Here is a 15,472-nt window from a genome sequence, read left to right as displayed (position 1 = left end):
CTGAGGGAAGCCAGAGAAAGTGGATTTATATTTATAAGCTAGTGTGTGATTTGTTAGTGCTACAGTGAAAACAACAACGTTCCAGGGCCAACAGTGTGCGTCATGTCTCAACAGCCCCCTACCTTTCTCAAAATAGAGAGAAAACTGAGAGGCGGGGGTGTGGCGGGTACATGGGGATATATGGGTTAAGTGTATATGTATTTGGAGGTGGCTATAAAAGTCTTCTTGTGTCCTCCCTTCAAACCTGCTCATCTTATCTCCATTTTCAACCTTTATCACTTCTCTTTACGCCGGCCTTTCTTCATCACTTTACCTGTCGGCCTCCTTCCCTCCTCTCAGGTGCACTCATCCACCCCTTCATCCAGGTAAGGAAAAACAACAACTAAATGTTGTGTTAGAGGATGGTAATTTGAACAAACACAGTAGAAATCAGAGGCCTTCCAAGTTCTAAGCCACTATGAAAATGAAAGGTTACTGAGATTATCTGTCACAAGCAGATACACTGAAATACTTCAGTTAGTTGAATAAATAATTAATTCAGAACAACACATGATAATAAAGTATTGTGTAGTTGCTGAGTGTACAGCAGGTTTGTAATTCTCTGCTAGAAACTAACTAAATGAAATCAATCAGAGGCATCGTGGATGCAAGTTTAGCCAGGATTATAAAAATGACTTGAATAAAACTGTGTAAAAATAATGAGATATATTGAACTGTATATTACTAAAAGAAGGTAAACACATATGGTCACAGCATAAAATAATATTGGAGTGCCGCAATTTTCATGTATTTGATTTAGATTGTTTTTTTTTAATTGCCACAAAGATAATGTAAAAGAAATGTAAAAATTAAAATTTGCACCAGCCAAGACAATCCAAGCAACAGAGGATTATTATTGTCTCTGTAAGTTCATTTGGATTGATATTCTTGTATTTCTCACACTCAGCTCGTGCTGCAATGTATTGTTTCCTTTTTGTTGTAGCCTGTATCTGATAAAAATGTAATGTTAGGAGCAGGTGTTGGTCTAATGGGTGTTTTCACAGCCCATGTGTCACCATGAACAGCTGTTGATGCACAGGGCCACAGCACCATGGTGCAGTAAGGCATATGTGAAATGTTTTTTTCAATTCAGTTTTTTTTGCTTTTTGCGCTTTAGTAAAAAAGTACATGGTCAAGGACACTTTGGACTTGGTTTCTGCAACTGATGATAGAAGGTTTGTCCATTTGATTACAGGGCAGTTTCTCTAGCTCTAAACCGGAAAGTTAAAGATGTTGTGAAAGATCTTGTGAACTTTGCATTAGGCTGAAGGAATGCTGTCAAACACCTGGATGACAAGGGTGACTGAGATGCATTATGTGAGAGTTTATTACTATGTTAAGGACAGTGACAGGACATAAAGATCCAGAGCAACTGACCACACCAGGACCACTGATGATGAACAGAAGTATCCAAACAGCCTTTCTGGCTTCAATAAACCAAATAAGCTTAGATAAAGCTTTCTGTTTGTAGAACATTATCTCATAGATGGAAAAGTTTTACACATCTCAAAACCAAAAATAGATGCTCACTAATTGGCTTTTGCTGCCAAAAGCCAGTTGCATAACAGGTGGAGAGAAAGTTGAGGAGTTTTAGATTGTACAGAAAAGACGAGGATGAATCTCTTTTTGTATAAGTAATTGCGCCCTTTAGTTCGAGAAGAAAACTATTTTGTTGAGGTGAAGACAGTGCAACCCGCAGAGGGACTATCGAAACTGCTTCACCGGGGATCTGCAAGTCTCACCAAGGGCACTACGTGAAACACAAACATGCACACACACTCACTTTTCTTATAGGCACAAACTCATGAATCAAACATCTGTCTTGACAACTCAACACTTGTTCTCAGTGCTACACACAAGGGGCCGCGGAGAGGCTTCAACTCAGTTCTAACACCTACTGACACCTACAGGCCGCTGCAGTGTACTGCAGCTACAGGGTGTGCTACAGTGACTTTTTTAACCCTTGAGGAAACATAACTTAGAAGATCAGTTACAATCTTTTTAGCAACACCCAGCTTTGTGGGGACCAGAGGCTGAATTTTAAGGTGGCAACATGGCTTAAGGTTAGGGTGAGGTTAGGGCTAGGCAAGTAGTGGTTATGGTTAAGGTTAGGATAAGTCTACAGTTAATGAATGTAAGTCAGTGTTAAATCCCCACAAGGAATGAAAACACAGCAGGTGTGTGTGTACAGCTGAGGTACCTGTATGTGTGGCCTCTCAATGTATGCCAAACTACCTGAATTTCTTATCATCTGGTCCAGAAACACATTCTCAGACACGCGTACAGATGATAAGTTATATTTGACTTTTAACATTTGTGCCAAATCCTCCACTACTGTGTTCCCACCTGTTCCTGTCTGCACTCTGCTCTTTTATTTCTTAGTGTGCACCTTTAACACCCTCTCTCTCTCTGCTACAGCTGACAAAATGCCAATGACAGATCTACTGAAAGCTGAGGAGATCAAGAAAGCTCTTGATGCCTTTGCAGGTCTGTAACCATTGTGGAATTGACATGACATGTTCTTTGCAAAACAGACCTGGAAAGTTACAGAAGTTAGCTTTGTGTACTGACACACACAGTGTTTCTACATTCTTATCTTTGCAATCCACATAAGCACTGACACTTAACACATAAAGGCTCTGTAATGTAATGCAAATCCACAACTCTTCCCTTGATAGAATTCATTTTGTCCTCCTAGGTTGACTGTACAAGTATTAAACCAGCTAACGTAAAGGTAGAAGTTAGAGCTATTTGATGATTCAGTCTGTACCTTTTGCCTTGCCTTTTGTAGCAGAAACGTTTGACCCTAAAAGGTTCTTTGAAATGGTGGGAATGAAGGCCATGTCAGCTGAAAACGTCAAGAAGGTCTTCCAGGTCCTGGACGTGGATGGTAGCGGATTCATTGAGGAAGAGGAGCTCAAGTGAGGAACTCACACAGACACTGAAACATACAAGCATACAAAAAGAAAGCTAGACATCAAGTCTGTCTGTCCCACTGTTGTGTGCTCATTAACGCCGGGCTACAGTGATCCTTTTCTGTACTTTTCTCAGGTTTGTACTGAAGGGCTTTTCCAAGGACGGTAGAGATCTGACTGACACTGAAACGAAAGCATTCCTCAAAGCCGCAGACAAAGATGGAGACGGCAAGATTGGCATTGACGGTGAGAGAAAGGAGAAACATTCAATTATATAAGAAAGTTTATTTTAAAAAATAATGGAGAAGAGGAAAAGAGAAAAGGTGGGGTAAAAGGGGAGTGTACAGGTTAGCATGGAGGCCAGAGCGGGTTACTGTAGGCGGCCCACAAGGAATAAGATATATTAAAGCTACAGTGTGTAACCTTAGGTAGCACTAACATGAAACTCCAACCCACTCTGCTCCGCCCAGCGCTCCCTCTCCCTGCTCCACTATGCTCCGCTACCATCTGCTACGTCCCATCACGCTCTTCAGATATTTGTCATTATGAAATTACAAGACATGAAAATGCAACAAAGAGTACTGACCAAGAAGAAATAATTTAAAATCTCCGATTGGTTAGAGAAGTCAGTCTCACTTCAATCCTTTTAGAAGCTAATATCGCTACACTGCTGCCAGTGCTGTTCAATGAGTCACAGCAGTCTTCGACAGCACCTATCCACCTTAGGAAACGGTTTGGAGCAGATTTCTACAACACAAATATCTGAAAACATTTACATACTGTAGCTTTAAGCTATGATTATACACAGTACTTGTCAGTACAATTAGTTCATTGTTTGTCTTTTCACTGGATTTGTTGACACCATGGGAAAATAAACCAGAACCAGCTTTATCCTTTAAACTAGGAGTCAGTAGAGTTGTCTTATCAACTGAGCATATTTTTGTATTTTTCAGAGTTTGAGGCCTTGGTGCACGAGTAGGGGATAGCTGAATGCCCGCATTTTTCTTCCTCCTCTTCTTCGTCCCTGCATTCATTTTTTTGTAACTGCCGCCTTCAAAGTCCTCTCACCTCCCTCGAGACCCCACGCATGGAGTCAGACCAGGCCTGTGCTCTACAAAACACTACCAGGACCAGGATGACAGGGACTTACCAAGAGGGGGAACACACAGGCTAAACAAGCACCAGTTTCATCAGTTTCAACCTTTTGTTTTCTATATATATTTATTCAGTCATGCTAAATGGGTTTTGTAATCGTTTTAATGATTACATGAGGGTAGTTCGTGGTCTGAAAACAGGTGCTACTAGTGCTGTAGATGGTGTAGACGTTATGAAGACTTCTTAAACCTTCATTTCCTTCCTCTGTGTATTTCGGGTTGTGCATTTTGTCTGATTGGTTTTACTTCTAGATGTTCGCATATCATTGCACTTTCTTCCCACTCCTCTCCTCCACCTTTCCTCACCTCACCTCCTCTCCGCCCTCCTCCTCCTCACTCCCTGCCTCCGATCAGATGATGTAGTAAACATAATGATATATAAGGAGAGCTCTGAAGAGAGAAATGACAATAAAAATAGCTTGAGTAATAACTGCCTCTTTACTTATTCTTACCCACAGGAAACACAAAACATTAAACTAAAAATATAATGCACTAAACAATGCAAAACATATCAATCACAGAACAGTGAAGGGGATTACAAATTTACAATGACTAGGCCAGAAGTTGTGGACTAAGTGTGCCCTTGAAGGAAAACTATCACTGTCATAGATGTCATATATATGCACTGTACAACATTTAGGATAATATATAAAAGTGGCCCAAGTTAAATTTGAAAGGATTATATTTTAAATGTTAAGATCTGCCAAATCAGATCTGGCTCTCATGAACAAAAGATTCTGTTCTGGGACACATTTTTATGAGAACTGTTTGCATGTGACAGCTTAAGCAAAAAAAAAAAACATTAAATAAACATGTTATTATCAGCTTAAAGGAATAGTTCAACATTTTAGGAAAAGTGGTTATTTGTTTAGCTTGCATAGATTTAGACGACAAAATAAATACTGCTCTCGTCATAAAAACAAAGAGGTGATGAAGCAACTATTTCAAATGTTTATGGTTTTGATATTTAACTATTTAGATCTATTATGGTATGACTTTTGCTTTGGAACAACTCATATTATCTAACACTGGGCAAAAAAACCTTGCCTAACCTTTCTCTGCCCCCATTGCTTGTTTATCCTGTCTCCACAACCTGATCTGGTTGCACACTGCCTGCATGATGGATCAGTGGATCTGAGGAGCAGATCTGTCGTTGGTGGTCGTGGGGCGAAGCTTTACAGTAGCAAATGGGTTTGTGCCTCTGAAATGAGATGATGGAAAATGTTACACAATACCGCACATGCTCAGATGGTTTCTGCCAACACAAACAAACCACATACACACAGTCCAGGTTGTGAAACTACTACCAAACCCCAGCCAAGGGATGGTAACGTCTGACTCTGGCCAGTCAGCATCTGTCAGAGGTCCTATGCTTTAATGCTGTATTTAAAATCTATATATTTGATCATTTCCATAACAAAAAAATTGTATTCTTGCAGATAAATAAATACTTAAAGTGTCCATTGAAAGCCAGACAGCTCCTACCCACACCTCTCCACTTTCTGATACAATACGATTCATGAACATTTGCATGGAATCAAGTCATTTTGTTGAATTTGGAGAATTTCACAAAAGGGTTTCCCACATAAAACACTAGCCAACAGATTACAGGCAAACATAGTATTCAAAAAAGACAGTGAGTCCAGGGAACAAAGTTTTTTTCTGTCAACAAATATACACTGAAAATTACCTGGGAAACAGTGGGTTTTCAGGCGGCCCAGGGGGCAATAATGCCTAAGAGAAGAGAGGACTGTCAGTGTGAACAACCAGATAAAGAGAGGCAGATTAGTGACTCAGGGTTACTTTATACCTTACAGAAACAAATAAACCATTTTGAGAATAAATTCTTTTCTGAACCTCTGGTACCTGGGTATCAGATGCTGACTCCCTCTTGTTGCCAGGGAGGGGAGAGATCGGGCGAAAATCTAAGGAACCCCTTCTAAGATTCTGACTTGATGGTGGAGGAGGTGGAGGTGGGTGTTCACTGCAGCTCTTCATTTGACCAGGCTTTGTCTGTACATCTGGCTCCAGTTTCTTTTCAGGGAGTGGAGAGATCGGCCGGACCTCTACAGAAGCTCTTCGACTGGATGTGGCTGGGGGCGGGGCATCTCCATAGCTTTTACTCTTTGATTGGTCAGTGTAGGTGTCAGCAGGTTCCAGCAGACTGTTCACACTGTGTCTTCTTATAGAACCACCACTGTGGGGTCAAAAGGAAAAGGGGACATACAGGAAATTCTAGTGATTCATACCAAAAATATAACTGCCTCCTTTCCCACTTCTAGGCTGGATATAAGCCTGTATTTTTGTAAAATATGCCTTTTAGATATTAGTACAGACATTCTGTGGTGTGATCCCTTGGTGTCCAGTACTATAAGCCAAAACCTAGGATCTGCAACAGAGCAGTGCTCCTAAAGTTGTTAGGCATTCTGTTTCTACACTACATAGGTGAATTGTTTCTAACAAACTGACAGCAGTTCTTACCTTGTTGATAAAGTGTTGGAGATGTCTTCAATAGGAGCCACATAGGCAGCAGGGAACCAGCCCTGACTGGAGGAGATAACACAGCTACAGATGAGGCAGCAGCAACACATGCAGTACATACTGAATTTTTCAGACTACACAGGTGTAGAGTCTCTGTGAACGACTATACCTACTGTAACACAATTAGTTAACACAGTTTTCCTTCTCTTGACTATCAAAATCTGCTCCTGCTAATTGGAAAACTACACAAACACGTTTTAGGTTTCACCACACATATTAAAAGTGGTCAAATTGCATTATGTCACAAAACTGTACTTGATAGTAGATCTTAGAGTTTGTTGAGTGACTGATCAACACCAATGACTCACTATTACAAAGAGGTGCTGAGATTTAACCTGTCTTTTCACTCTGCCCGGTCTCTGCTTTGCAAGGGCTTCAACCTACTGCCTATACATGTGAGTGTGGGCAGTACTGAACAAATGACAGTCCTGTTGCCATTTTCATTAGAATTTATTTTGTATCTCTGGAAATAAGCTGTCTTACTCATATCTATTGTGACAATGTGATTTAATTGCCAGTTGAACAACTGTTAGACTCTGTCTGACTGCTGACACAATGCAGCAGTGTAAAACCTCTTTTGATAATCTATAGTTCCTCCACCTGCATAAACATAAATCTTCCATTTTAGCCACTCACCGCAGGCTGCTGTCAGTGCGTCCATATAGCCAGCCGTTGCGTGGCTCCTGGACCAGCACGGTGACGGTCTCTCCCCTGTTGAAAGGCAGAAGCTTTGGGTTGGATGAAGAGGGGTGAGACACCAGGGCTCTCATGGCTCTCCCGGCTCCAAGACCCAGAGATTCTCCCTCTGAGTTGGAACGAGATCGGCTGGGGAGGGGAGATGGTGCTGGAGGGCCAGAAAAGTTGAGAGCAATGAACAGCATGGAGAGAAAGGAAGGGACCAAGTTTGAGAGGACAAAGTGAGAGATGTTTTCTATAGTTTAATTAACATGGACATAAGTAAAATGAAAGTAAATTCACAAGTGCAGCAAAAAAGAGAAGGAAACATTTTGGGTATGCATGAATGAATCCACAGGCAGAAGCAAAAGCAGGAAACATTATTATGTGAAATTTGACAATGTTAAGAACAGTATTTACTGGTTGTTTAACTGGCCTAATGCTGTACAGGCCAATACTGCTTTTCTTCTTTGTCTCAGTGGTTGTCAAAGTGCTGTCATGTTAATACACAGAAACAGTGATTAATAGAGTCCACCCCCACCTCTAGAAGGAACTCTGCCCAGCGCCAGCTGCTCCCTCCTGGCCCACGACATGTCTTCATCTCTGGCTACCGTCTGCAGCAGGGAGCTCACTGAACCTCGCAGCTGCTCAGAAACAGCATACACAGGTAAATTAACTGCGGTGTCCACTCAAATTCAATTTTCAAATGGAAACTAGCACAGTAGGATTTTGCTTTCAAGAAGTTGGTACAGGTGATGGACTTAGCTTAAAGGATCTATACAGAGCCACATAAGGTTCTTATCATCTCTAAGGTTTGTTAAATGTTTCCTTGTCACCCTCGCACATGTCTTATCTTCCATCCTTCCAGGTCAAGTGAGGAGTGAGGGGATATGGACTAGAAATGCCAATAATTTACTAATTATTTATCAGAAAAGCTGCACACTATGTGCTACGATCATAGCAGCGTAAATATAGATTCATACACAATTGAATGTTTCTAAAACCTCGGTTAGTAAACAAAAAAACTTCTGGTTGACCAAGTAATTAATTGTGATTCAGCATTTCCTTTAGTTAACAGTTTAAACACCTTGTTCCACTGAAAGTGTTATACCGCGAAAATACATGGAAGAATTAGTAGCAATAGCAAACAAAAATGAAATTAAAAGGACAAATAAAGCTGACTGACGAGCTGTGACCCTGTCAAAAACAAGGATGCCTCTCGCTATAAAAACACAAGGGGCTGTAAGCACATGTCTCTATTACAATATTTACTCAGAAGCATGCTCTCTCTCTCCTGTACATAATAAAAATGGCCCTTGTTCCTATTTGACAATTTACTGTGCCCCTACTTTGTAGTATTTTGAACATACAGTAGCAGAGTGTTCAGTTTTCTATAAATCGTGTCATTGAGATTTGGTGCAGAAACTGGTGGAATGACCCAAGTGTTTTTTTTGAGGCCGTCTACTGTATGAAATGCATTTTTTAAGTATAATATTCCCTCTATTTATTTATTGGTGATTAAACCAGGTCAGATGTTCGTACCTGTGCCTCTTGGTCCAAATGGCTGGGAGTGCGAGGTCTGCACCCTTTTGTCTCATTCACTTTCTCCTTCCATCCATCTGCCTTTTGTTGAAGAGATGCTCCGGTCTGAAAACAGATGAGAGGTGAACGCCTGAGCAGGCAGCAACAGAATTAACAGAAAAGCTTCAGTAAATAAGACACGACACTGGTCACTGAGATGTATGTTTCCTCAAATAATTAAGCATTTAACATGAACGTCGCATGAGTGTCATTGCCATAGAAAATAAACATGTAACCGTTTCTGAAACAATGATGTTGGCTTCTTCAAATATGGCATTGGTTAAACCACACCTTCACCTGGCAATGGTCTCTGCGTTAAAACTCCTGTTTCATAATCATACTGTTATGCAAGTGAGGTGTAAGAATGTAAAGTTAATTATTAATATTCACATCTTATCTTCACAACCTCTACAGCTTCCCCAATTACCTAAAGAGCAAAGCCTCCTTTTATATGGTGTATAAGACAGAGAATGCATATTCACCAAAAGGCAGACATTTATAATGCATTTCACATTTATGTTTTGCTCATAAGTTAGCAATTTTGAGCATTCATATGCTCACCTTTTGATCAAGTAACCTGACCATAGCTTGCTCTAATGCATGTTAACCTTGCAACACTGGTAACCATATTAAATTGAGACAGTCTTATCTAGAAACCAGTGTTAGGTTCAGATTTGTTCACTAAGCTACTCATTTCACTTTGCAAGCCAGGTCACAGGATGAGGCAGGCTGCTCTGGCTTGCCCAGCGGTTGTGTGATGGCAGTCTGTGTGTGTATAGTACTGTATGCATGTACCTTGTTTATTAGGAAAAGTAGTGACTGAGTGAGGCCACAGTGCTTCTCTGCCAAAAAACGATACCTCCTCTCCTCCTCCTTCAGGATCTCCTGCTGGCTCTGCCTCAGGTACAGCATGTACTCACTGTTCTCCTAAAAACAGCCACACATACACACTGTGAAGCATGCACACAAAAGACCTGACACATATACAACAGCACAAAAGTATAGCTACTAAATAGCATGTGCATGTTTGTAGATGAATTTAGATCTCAGTGTGTGTGAACCTATACTGTATGTTTGTGTAACTACCAGAGAGTCTCTGTAGGCTCCTCGTCTGAGCTGTTTCTCCAAAGCCTCTGCCTGATTCCTCACCTCCAGCTCATACACTCTGCGACTGCCCTGCAGCACAACAAGCAGGATGATTTTAAAAACTTTAAAGCTATACTATAAAACCTATACTGTACAATTTCAGTCAAGTGTTTTTAGAATTTTCATTATAAAAGTTGCAAGAAATGTAAACTAAAAAATACATCTACAGTGTTGCACACAATCTGTAGCCCCTAGAGATTTTTGGGGAAGGGGGTGTTTTGCCTTGATATGATAATTGACAGTCTACAGGGAGATGGGAAACAAGGATAGAGAGAGAGGGTCCCCCTAGTCGGGAACTGAACCATGGATATTGCCATTATGTGGTGTGCACCTTATCCAATTTAGCCACCAGCTGCTGTCTGCAATGTGATATCAATGCAGAGATTTCACCAAATACATATAATATGATAGCTGCCTAATGGTTACTGAAAACAAAAAATGTGATAAACACAAAATGTTTTCTTTTCCCTCTCTGTAAACTTACATCAATGTACTCCTCATCCAACTTGACATTCTTTTCCATGGCTTGCAGTACTTCAACCTGGAACCATCGAAACTGTAGCAGGAAGAAAAACAATGTCCCTGCGATGCAGCCAAGTCATTATGGAAAGTGTTTCCTTGCTCAAACAGCAGTTTTCATTATCAGGTTGTTTGTTTTGTTTCACTAAATCTATATACATATTGAACGACTTTTTAATCAGAGGCCAGGCTAGATGGCCACTGAAAGCCACCACAATTGAGCACGAGGATGAGAAATGGCAAGCAATTTGGGAAATATGTTTTTTTAAACCCTAATATTATCATCTTATTATAAATATTGCCATAATATTATTTAACATTTTAACTTTTATCCACAACTGTGCAATAACAGCACAATGTCAACAACAGTGCTGTATGCAGTTCTGCTATTTGTTAAAAGTTGACTGGGTTTATTTAAACAAAGTCACCTACACAACTTCTTTTTGGAAGGTTTTAACATTTTTCAAGACATTTAAAATTCAACATTTAGAAGATTCAGTATTTCCGAGATTGCGTGTATCCTGTGTTCTGGATTAATAACACGAATCTTGATTGAGGACTGACCACTCCGTCCATCTCTGCAGTGAGCCTCCTCTGAGTTTCTGATATCTGGATCAGGACATCCCCTGTTTAAAACAAAAACACTGATCAGAGATGGACCAACCATTGGCCAGATCAACACACAGATCAAAAACCTACTGCCACAGTTTGAAACATTAAAAAAGTGTCTGATGCCTTAGAAGATCTGAACTGTTCCATGTTATATAGCTATTTGTTATATTTTATATGGGATTATACTTCCTGAAAATGTTATTGTGTTGCACCACAAAAGAAAGACTGTGAAATCTTTTGTTCAAAATCTCTGGAATACAAAAGATTCAGTGATATTTTGACTTATCTTTTTTTCACTTTGATTCTGTGTGAATGAATGGACACTCTAAATGAAAAGCACAGCATTTTGGCAAGGATTTGAGTAATTTGATATACCACATGACTTTAACACAGTTCAACACTGCTCAAGTCATCTAGAGTCTTTTGCTCCAACTAGCTGGGCTGCTAAGAGAGTGAAAAGTTAGCCAAGCCCTTTATGTTACTGGTGCCTCTGGTCGTGTCTATTGTCATGGACTGCGGCTGAGCTAATGAACTGAGTGCAGCTGAATGACTGTCTCAATCTATAATTCAGACACTAACACCTGATAAGGCCTCTGATCACGCCTTGGCTCTCTGACCTTCTCGGTTAGCCAACACAGCAGAAGCACATGACGTGCTCTGCTGGCACTGACGTATGAGCCCACACACTCTTTTAATAGGGGAGCATTAGCATATCGCTAATTACTGCTAAATGCACTATCACATGTGTGCCCAGAGTAAAAAGTGAACCATTTAGAAAATATGCACGCATGCACGTACACACAAATACAAATACAGTATGGGAACACACATATGAACATATACAAGAGAGGATGTGAATGAGCAGGGGAAGAAGTAATATTAAGGTTACTCAGTGTGATATTTCACAGTCGCGGATGTATCAGCATGACTGGGCTTGATAGAGCACTTGGTCAGCTCTAGTGGACAATTCTGTTTCTGTAAATTATTCACTAAATTAAAGGTGAAACCTGAGTAATCAGACACACAAAGACATACATCAGCCCTTACCCAGAGAGCGAGACGAAAGTGTGTGAAGAGCCTGGTCACCCATCTTAGCCACAGCACTGAAGTAGGCCTCACTGCAAGCAGCTAAGGCTGCAGTACACATGCAAAAATACACAGTAAATACATACTGATTTTCATAGTAGATAGTTTTACAATCTGCGTGGTTGGCTTGTGACTGGCAGTTTTTGTTTTATCAGGCAGGCAGACAGGTACTTTAATGATACATGGCTGGTAAATACTGGGGAAACATAGTAAGGATTAGTTAGGTCAAATGAGCACTGGGATGCACAGAAAGGTTCTCAACAGTGGTACCTTGTGTTTTAGCTAAAGCATTTCTGTTTAATGTTGTCATCAGTAATGAAATAAAACCTACAGTAAGTTTTCATATTTTAATTTTATGTACCACAGAGCACAATACTACTCAATGTAGTGTATGACTCAGAAAAGCCATCACATCCCGTAAGTCCACCGACTTCCAGCTTGAGGAAAAAGTTGTGCTTGTTCACAAACAATAACTAAACATTGCTGGTGCAACCTTACCCAGTATTGAATGCTTTTATAATTTTATGACTTCCTTGTAGATTTTGTCACACTGTGTACTGTATATCACCTTCTTTTTAAGTTCCCCATTTCTTTACGTCTGTGCCTCTATGAAGCAATAGGTATAAAAAGCAAATCCTGTTCCAACAGTTCTCTCATTGGTATTTGATTGTATATGACATATTCGACACATTATGCATTGTTATTATTTCTACATCATGCCACACATTTGGCCCATCCCACATGGGGTTAGATATTGTTGCTATTTATCACACATCAGAAGGAACATGCATCTTCCACTAACACATGTGGAACCAAAAACCAAAACCGCACACGTATCCAGTCACCTACATATCTACCCACCCAGTGACTCATAAACTCACTCACCTTGAAAAGCTTTGACATAACTGTTTCCTAGAGCAACAAGCTTCTGGAGTCCTGGGTTGAAATGATCCATCAGGCTCTACAATAACACACACACACACACACACACACACACAAATATACAGAATACAAACAGACCAAAAGAAACAGTTGTGGCTTCAGTTGTAACTAAAGACCTGAGAATCTAAAAACTGGCTGACGCTCAACCAAGTATCTCCAAGTCATATTTAAACATACAGTATAATTCTTGCTTCCATTTTAATTAGTAACAAACGTACAGAACAAGAAGACAATACACACTCACTGAATAAACAGTCAGAGTTGATTTGTGAAGCTGGTCACTGTTGGCTCCTGACATAGTGACCAAACTGAAAAGATGTATCAACTTCAAACAAAGTAAAAGCCTAAAAAATGAATGTCAGAGACAGAACGATCTTCTGTAAAGAGTTTGTATTCCCATTCAAAGGTTCCTCAGACTCTTCTTGTCCTGTGTGTATCAACGTCTTTAAGAAGTGAAAGTTGCCCTCACTGCAGTCCCACTGTTTCTGCTGTTGTTCCAAAGGCTGATAACACCTGTTTGATAGAATGATAGTGCTTTTTTCTCTTTCTCCCTTTTTCTGTCATTGGTTAATGAACTCTTTTCATCTACAGTTTTCATGGAAAGAGCGGGTAAGAGAGCAAGGGGACAACAAAAGGGAGCAGGTGTCACCGATATGATCTGGGCAGGTAAATTATTGATTGGAACCCTGAAAGGAAAGGAGGGCAGCTACACATGCTCATCTAGCTGTGACACAGACTCACACCAAAATGACTACCTCAGTAAGCTGATGCCTTAAAAGAAGTACATATGAACTAATCACATGCAATTAGCCACAAAGAGACTGGCAAACTAAAAACAACAATTACTGTTCAATGTTTCAAAAGCTGTAATAAAATATCTCAGATTCAGTCACACATGCAGATCTGCTTCATCTATCAAATGCCTATGAACAACACACTCTAAACCTATCACACCAAGTACATCAAAATAATATCAGGACCACCCTCTTTGTCCATCATGTTGAATCCAGATTAAAGCTCCAGTCTCTAACTGTAGCCGTCAGTCACAGAGCAGAGAGGTGGCTGAAGACAGACGGGTCATGAAACAATTCCCTTGTGCATTAGAGAATCAGAAGGTGCAACTCAAATCTTAGAGCGTGCTGTACTATACTTGAGTTGTTGTGCTTTGTACTGCAGATACACGCAGCTCCTCTAGAATTATTTTAATTGTTTATGTAGCAGAATTCCTAAGAGACACTTATGTTAAAATTTACACATAAAATGTAACTGTCTTTGCATATTTTAGTGTCAAACTACACTGACATGTAATGTGATATATAACAGGACATGACAATAAAACTGACCTCGCATCTCGAACCATGACTTATTAAACACAAACTAAAGTGCAAGGAAAACATTATCTTTCAATTTGGCTTTATCAGTCAGTTTGTGTTTTGGTCTCCTCATTAGCCTTTGTAGAATTTAATGTGATGTATTCAAACCTCATACAGTGTCATTAACTTTTTATTTCAATACTGAAATGACTACAGTGTAGTATTTCAAATATAGAAAAGATAACCAGGAAATATAGTGTGAGAAAAGTTCATCATATGATCAAGTAAAGTCGATACCAAGTTGTACGTGTATAACCCGCTCATACTATTGTTATTTGCATTGGAAAGAAGCTACTAAAAAGTACAATAGGCCAAAATGTAGATTTTACTTAAAATTACTGTCAAGTCACGTTTGAAACAGTTCAGTTCAGGTCGAGACAAACTAAATATTTTGTTAGTAGGAGGAAAATGATTTTTGTCATAAATTGCAAAAAAAATGACAGAACTAAAATAAAGTTGTCACCAGTCAAACTAATCTGAAACATGTACTCCCCTCCCTAACTACACACATTACACCTGTTTTTCCACATATAAACGATCAAATTTTTCTTCAATGGTAAAAGTAGCAACAAAATCCTTAAATCTGCAGTTAATTTTTTTGTTTGCTGCCATTCTGAAAACCAAGTTCACCTTTCCTAAGACATTATATCACAGTGTCTAGAATTCATTTATGCAGTAGAAATCAAAGTTTGCTCAAGAGCCATTTCAAGTTTTTAAATCTTAAATATTTTTCAACAGTCCTGTCTATACACAGGACATAGGTCAAGACACCATTTAGGACTTTGTGACATTAACTTATACATCTGCTAATGCTATTTTCTATGTACAAGTGTAATCAGAAACACAGGTATTATATGAAGGAGGTGTGAGGCTGCTCTACCCAGCAGGA

At 39.7% G+C, this 15,472-nt stretch overlaps 2 protein-coding genes across 2 annotated transcripts in view; one reads left to right on the top strand and one right to left on the bottom strand.

Moving 5' to 3' along the window:
- pvalb7 (parvalbumin 7) overlaps window positions 1–4,495 on the top strand; it is a 32,055-nt gene extending 27,560 nt beyond the window's left edge. Inside the window, exons 2-5 of the mRNA XM_020586216.1 lie at window positions 2,458–2,526; window positions 2,831–2,960; window positions 3,091–3,200; window positions 3,908–4,495. Coding sequence (XP_020441872.1) covers window positions 2,466–2,526; window positions 2,831–2,960; window positions 3,091–3,200; window positions 3,908–3,933 — 327 coding nt within the window. The 5' untranslated portion in view covers window positions 2,458–2,465 and the 3' untranslated portion in view covers window positions 3,934–4,495. The remainder of the gene's footprint in view (window positions 1–2,457; window positions 2,527–2,830; window positions 2,961–3,090; window positions 3,201–3,907) is intronic.
- baiap2l2b (BAR/IMD domain containing adaptor protein 2 like 2b) lies at window positions 4,428–13,227 on the bottom strand. Its single transcript, XM_020586214.1, has 14 exons — window positions 13,154–13,227; window positions 12,230–12,316; window positions 11,135–11,196; window positions 10,536–10,607; window positions 9,992–10,081; window positions 9,701–9,832; window positions 8,867–8,971; window positions 7,866–7,968; window positions 7,286–7,493; window positions 6,590–6,655; window positions 5,975–6,305; window positions 5,799–5,842; window positions 5,161–5,309; window positions 4,428–4,498 (listed from the first exon to the last, which is right to left on the bottom strand). Exons 1-13 carry the CDS (start codon window positions 13,221–13,223, stop codon window positions 5,234–5,236), a joined length of 1,446 nt encoding a protein of 481 aa, XP_020441870.1. The 5' UTR covers window positions 13,224–13,227; the 3' UTR covers window positions 4,428–4,498; window positions 5,161–5,233.
- Between the last annotated feature and the right edge of the window lie 2,245 nt (window positions 13,228–15,472).

This window comes from Monopterus albus, unplaced genomic scaffold (assembly GCF_001952655.1).
Source record: "Monopterus albus unplaced genomic scaffold, M_albus_1.0 scaffold398.1, whole genome shotgun sequence".
NCBI classification, from domain to species: Eukaryota; Metazoa; Chordata; class Actinopteri; order Synbranchiformes; family Synbranchidae; genus Monopterus; species Monopterus albus.
This window is presented reverse-complemented; position numbering and strand designations above follow the sequence as displayed.

What these genes read in the sequence shown, in the direction of transcription:
- baiap2l2b (XM_020586214.1), bottom strand. Translation starts at nt 13,223, where the DNA reads ATGGATCATTTCAACCCAGGACTCCAGAAGCTTGTTGCTCTAGGAAAC. An exon ending in CTGCAGAGATGGACGGAGTG is followed by an intron (nt 10,608 to 11,134) that starts GTCAGTCCTCAA and finishes TTCCTGCTACAG; the next exon opens with TTTCGATGGTTCCAGGTTGA. An exon ending in ATTTGGACCAAGAGGCACAG is followed by an intron (nt 7,969 to 8,866) that starts GTACGAACATCT and finishes GTTTCTGAGCAG; the next exon opens with CTGCGAGGTTCAGTGAGCTC.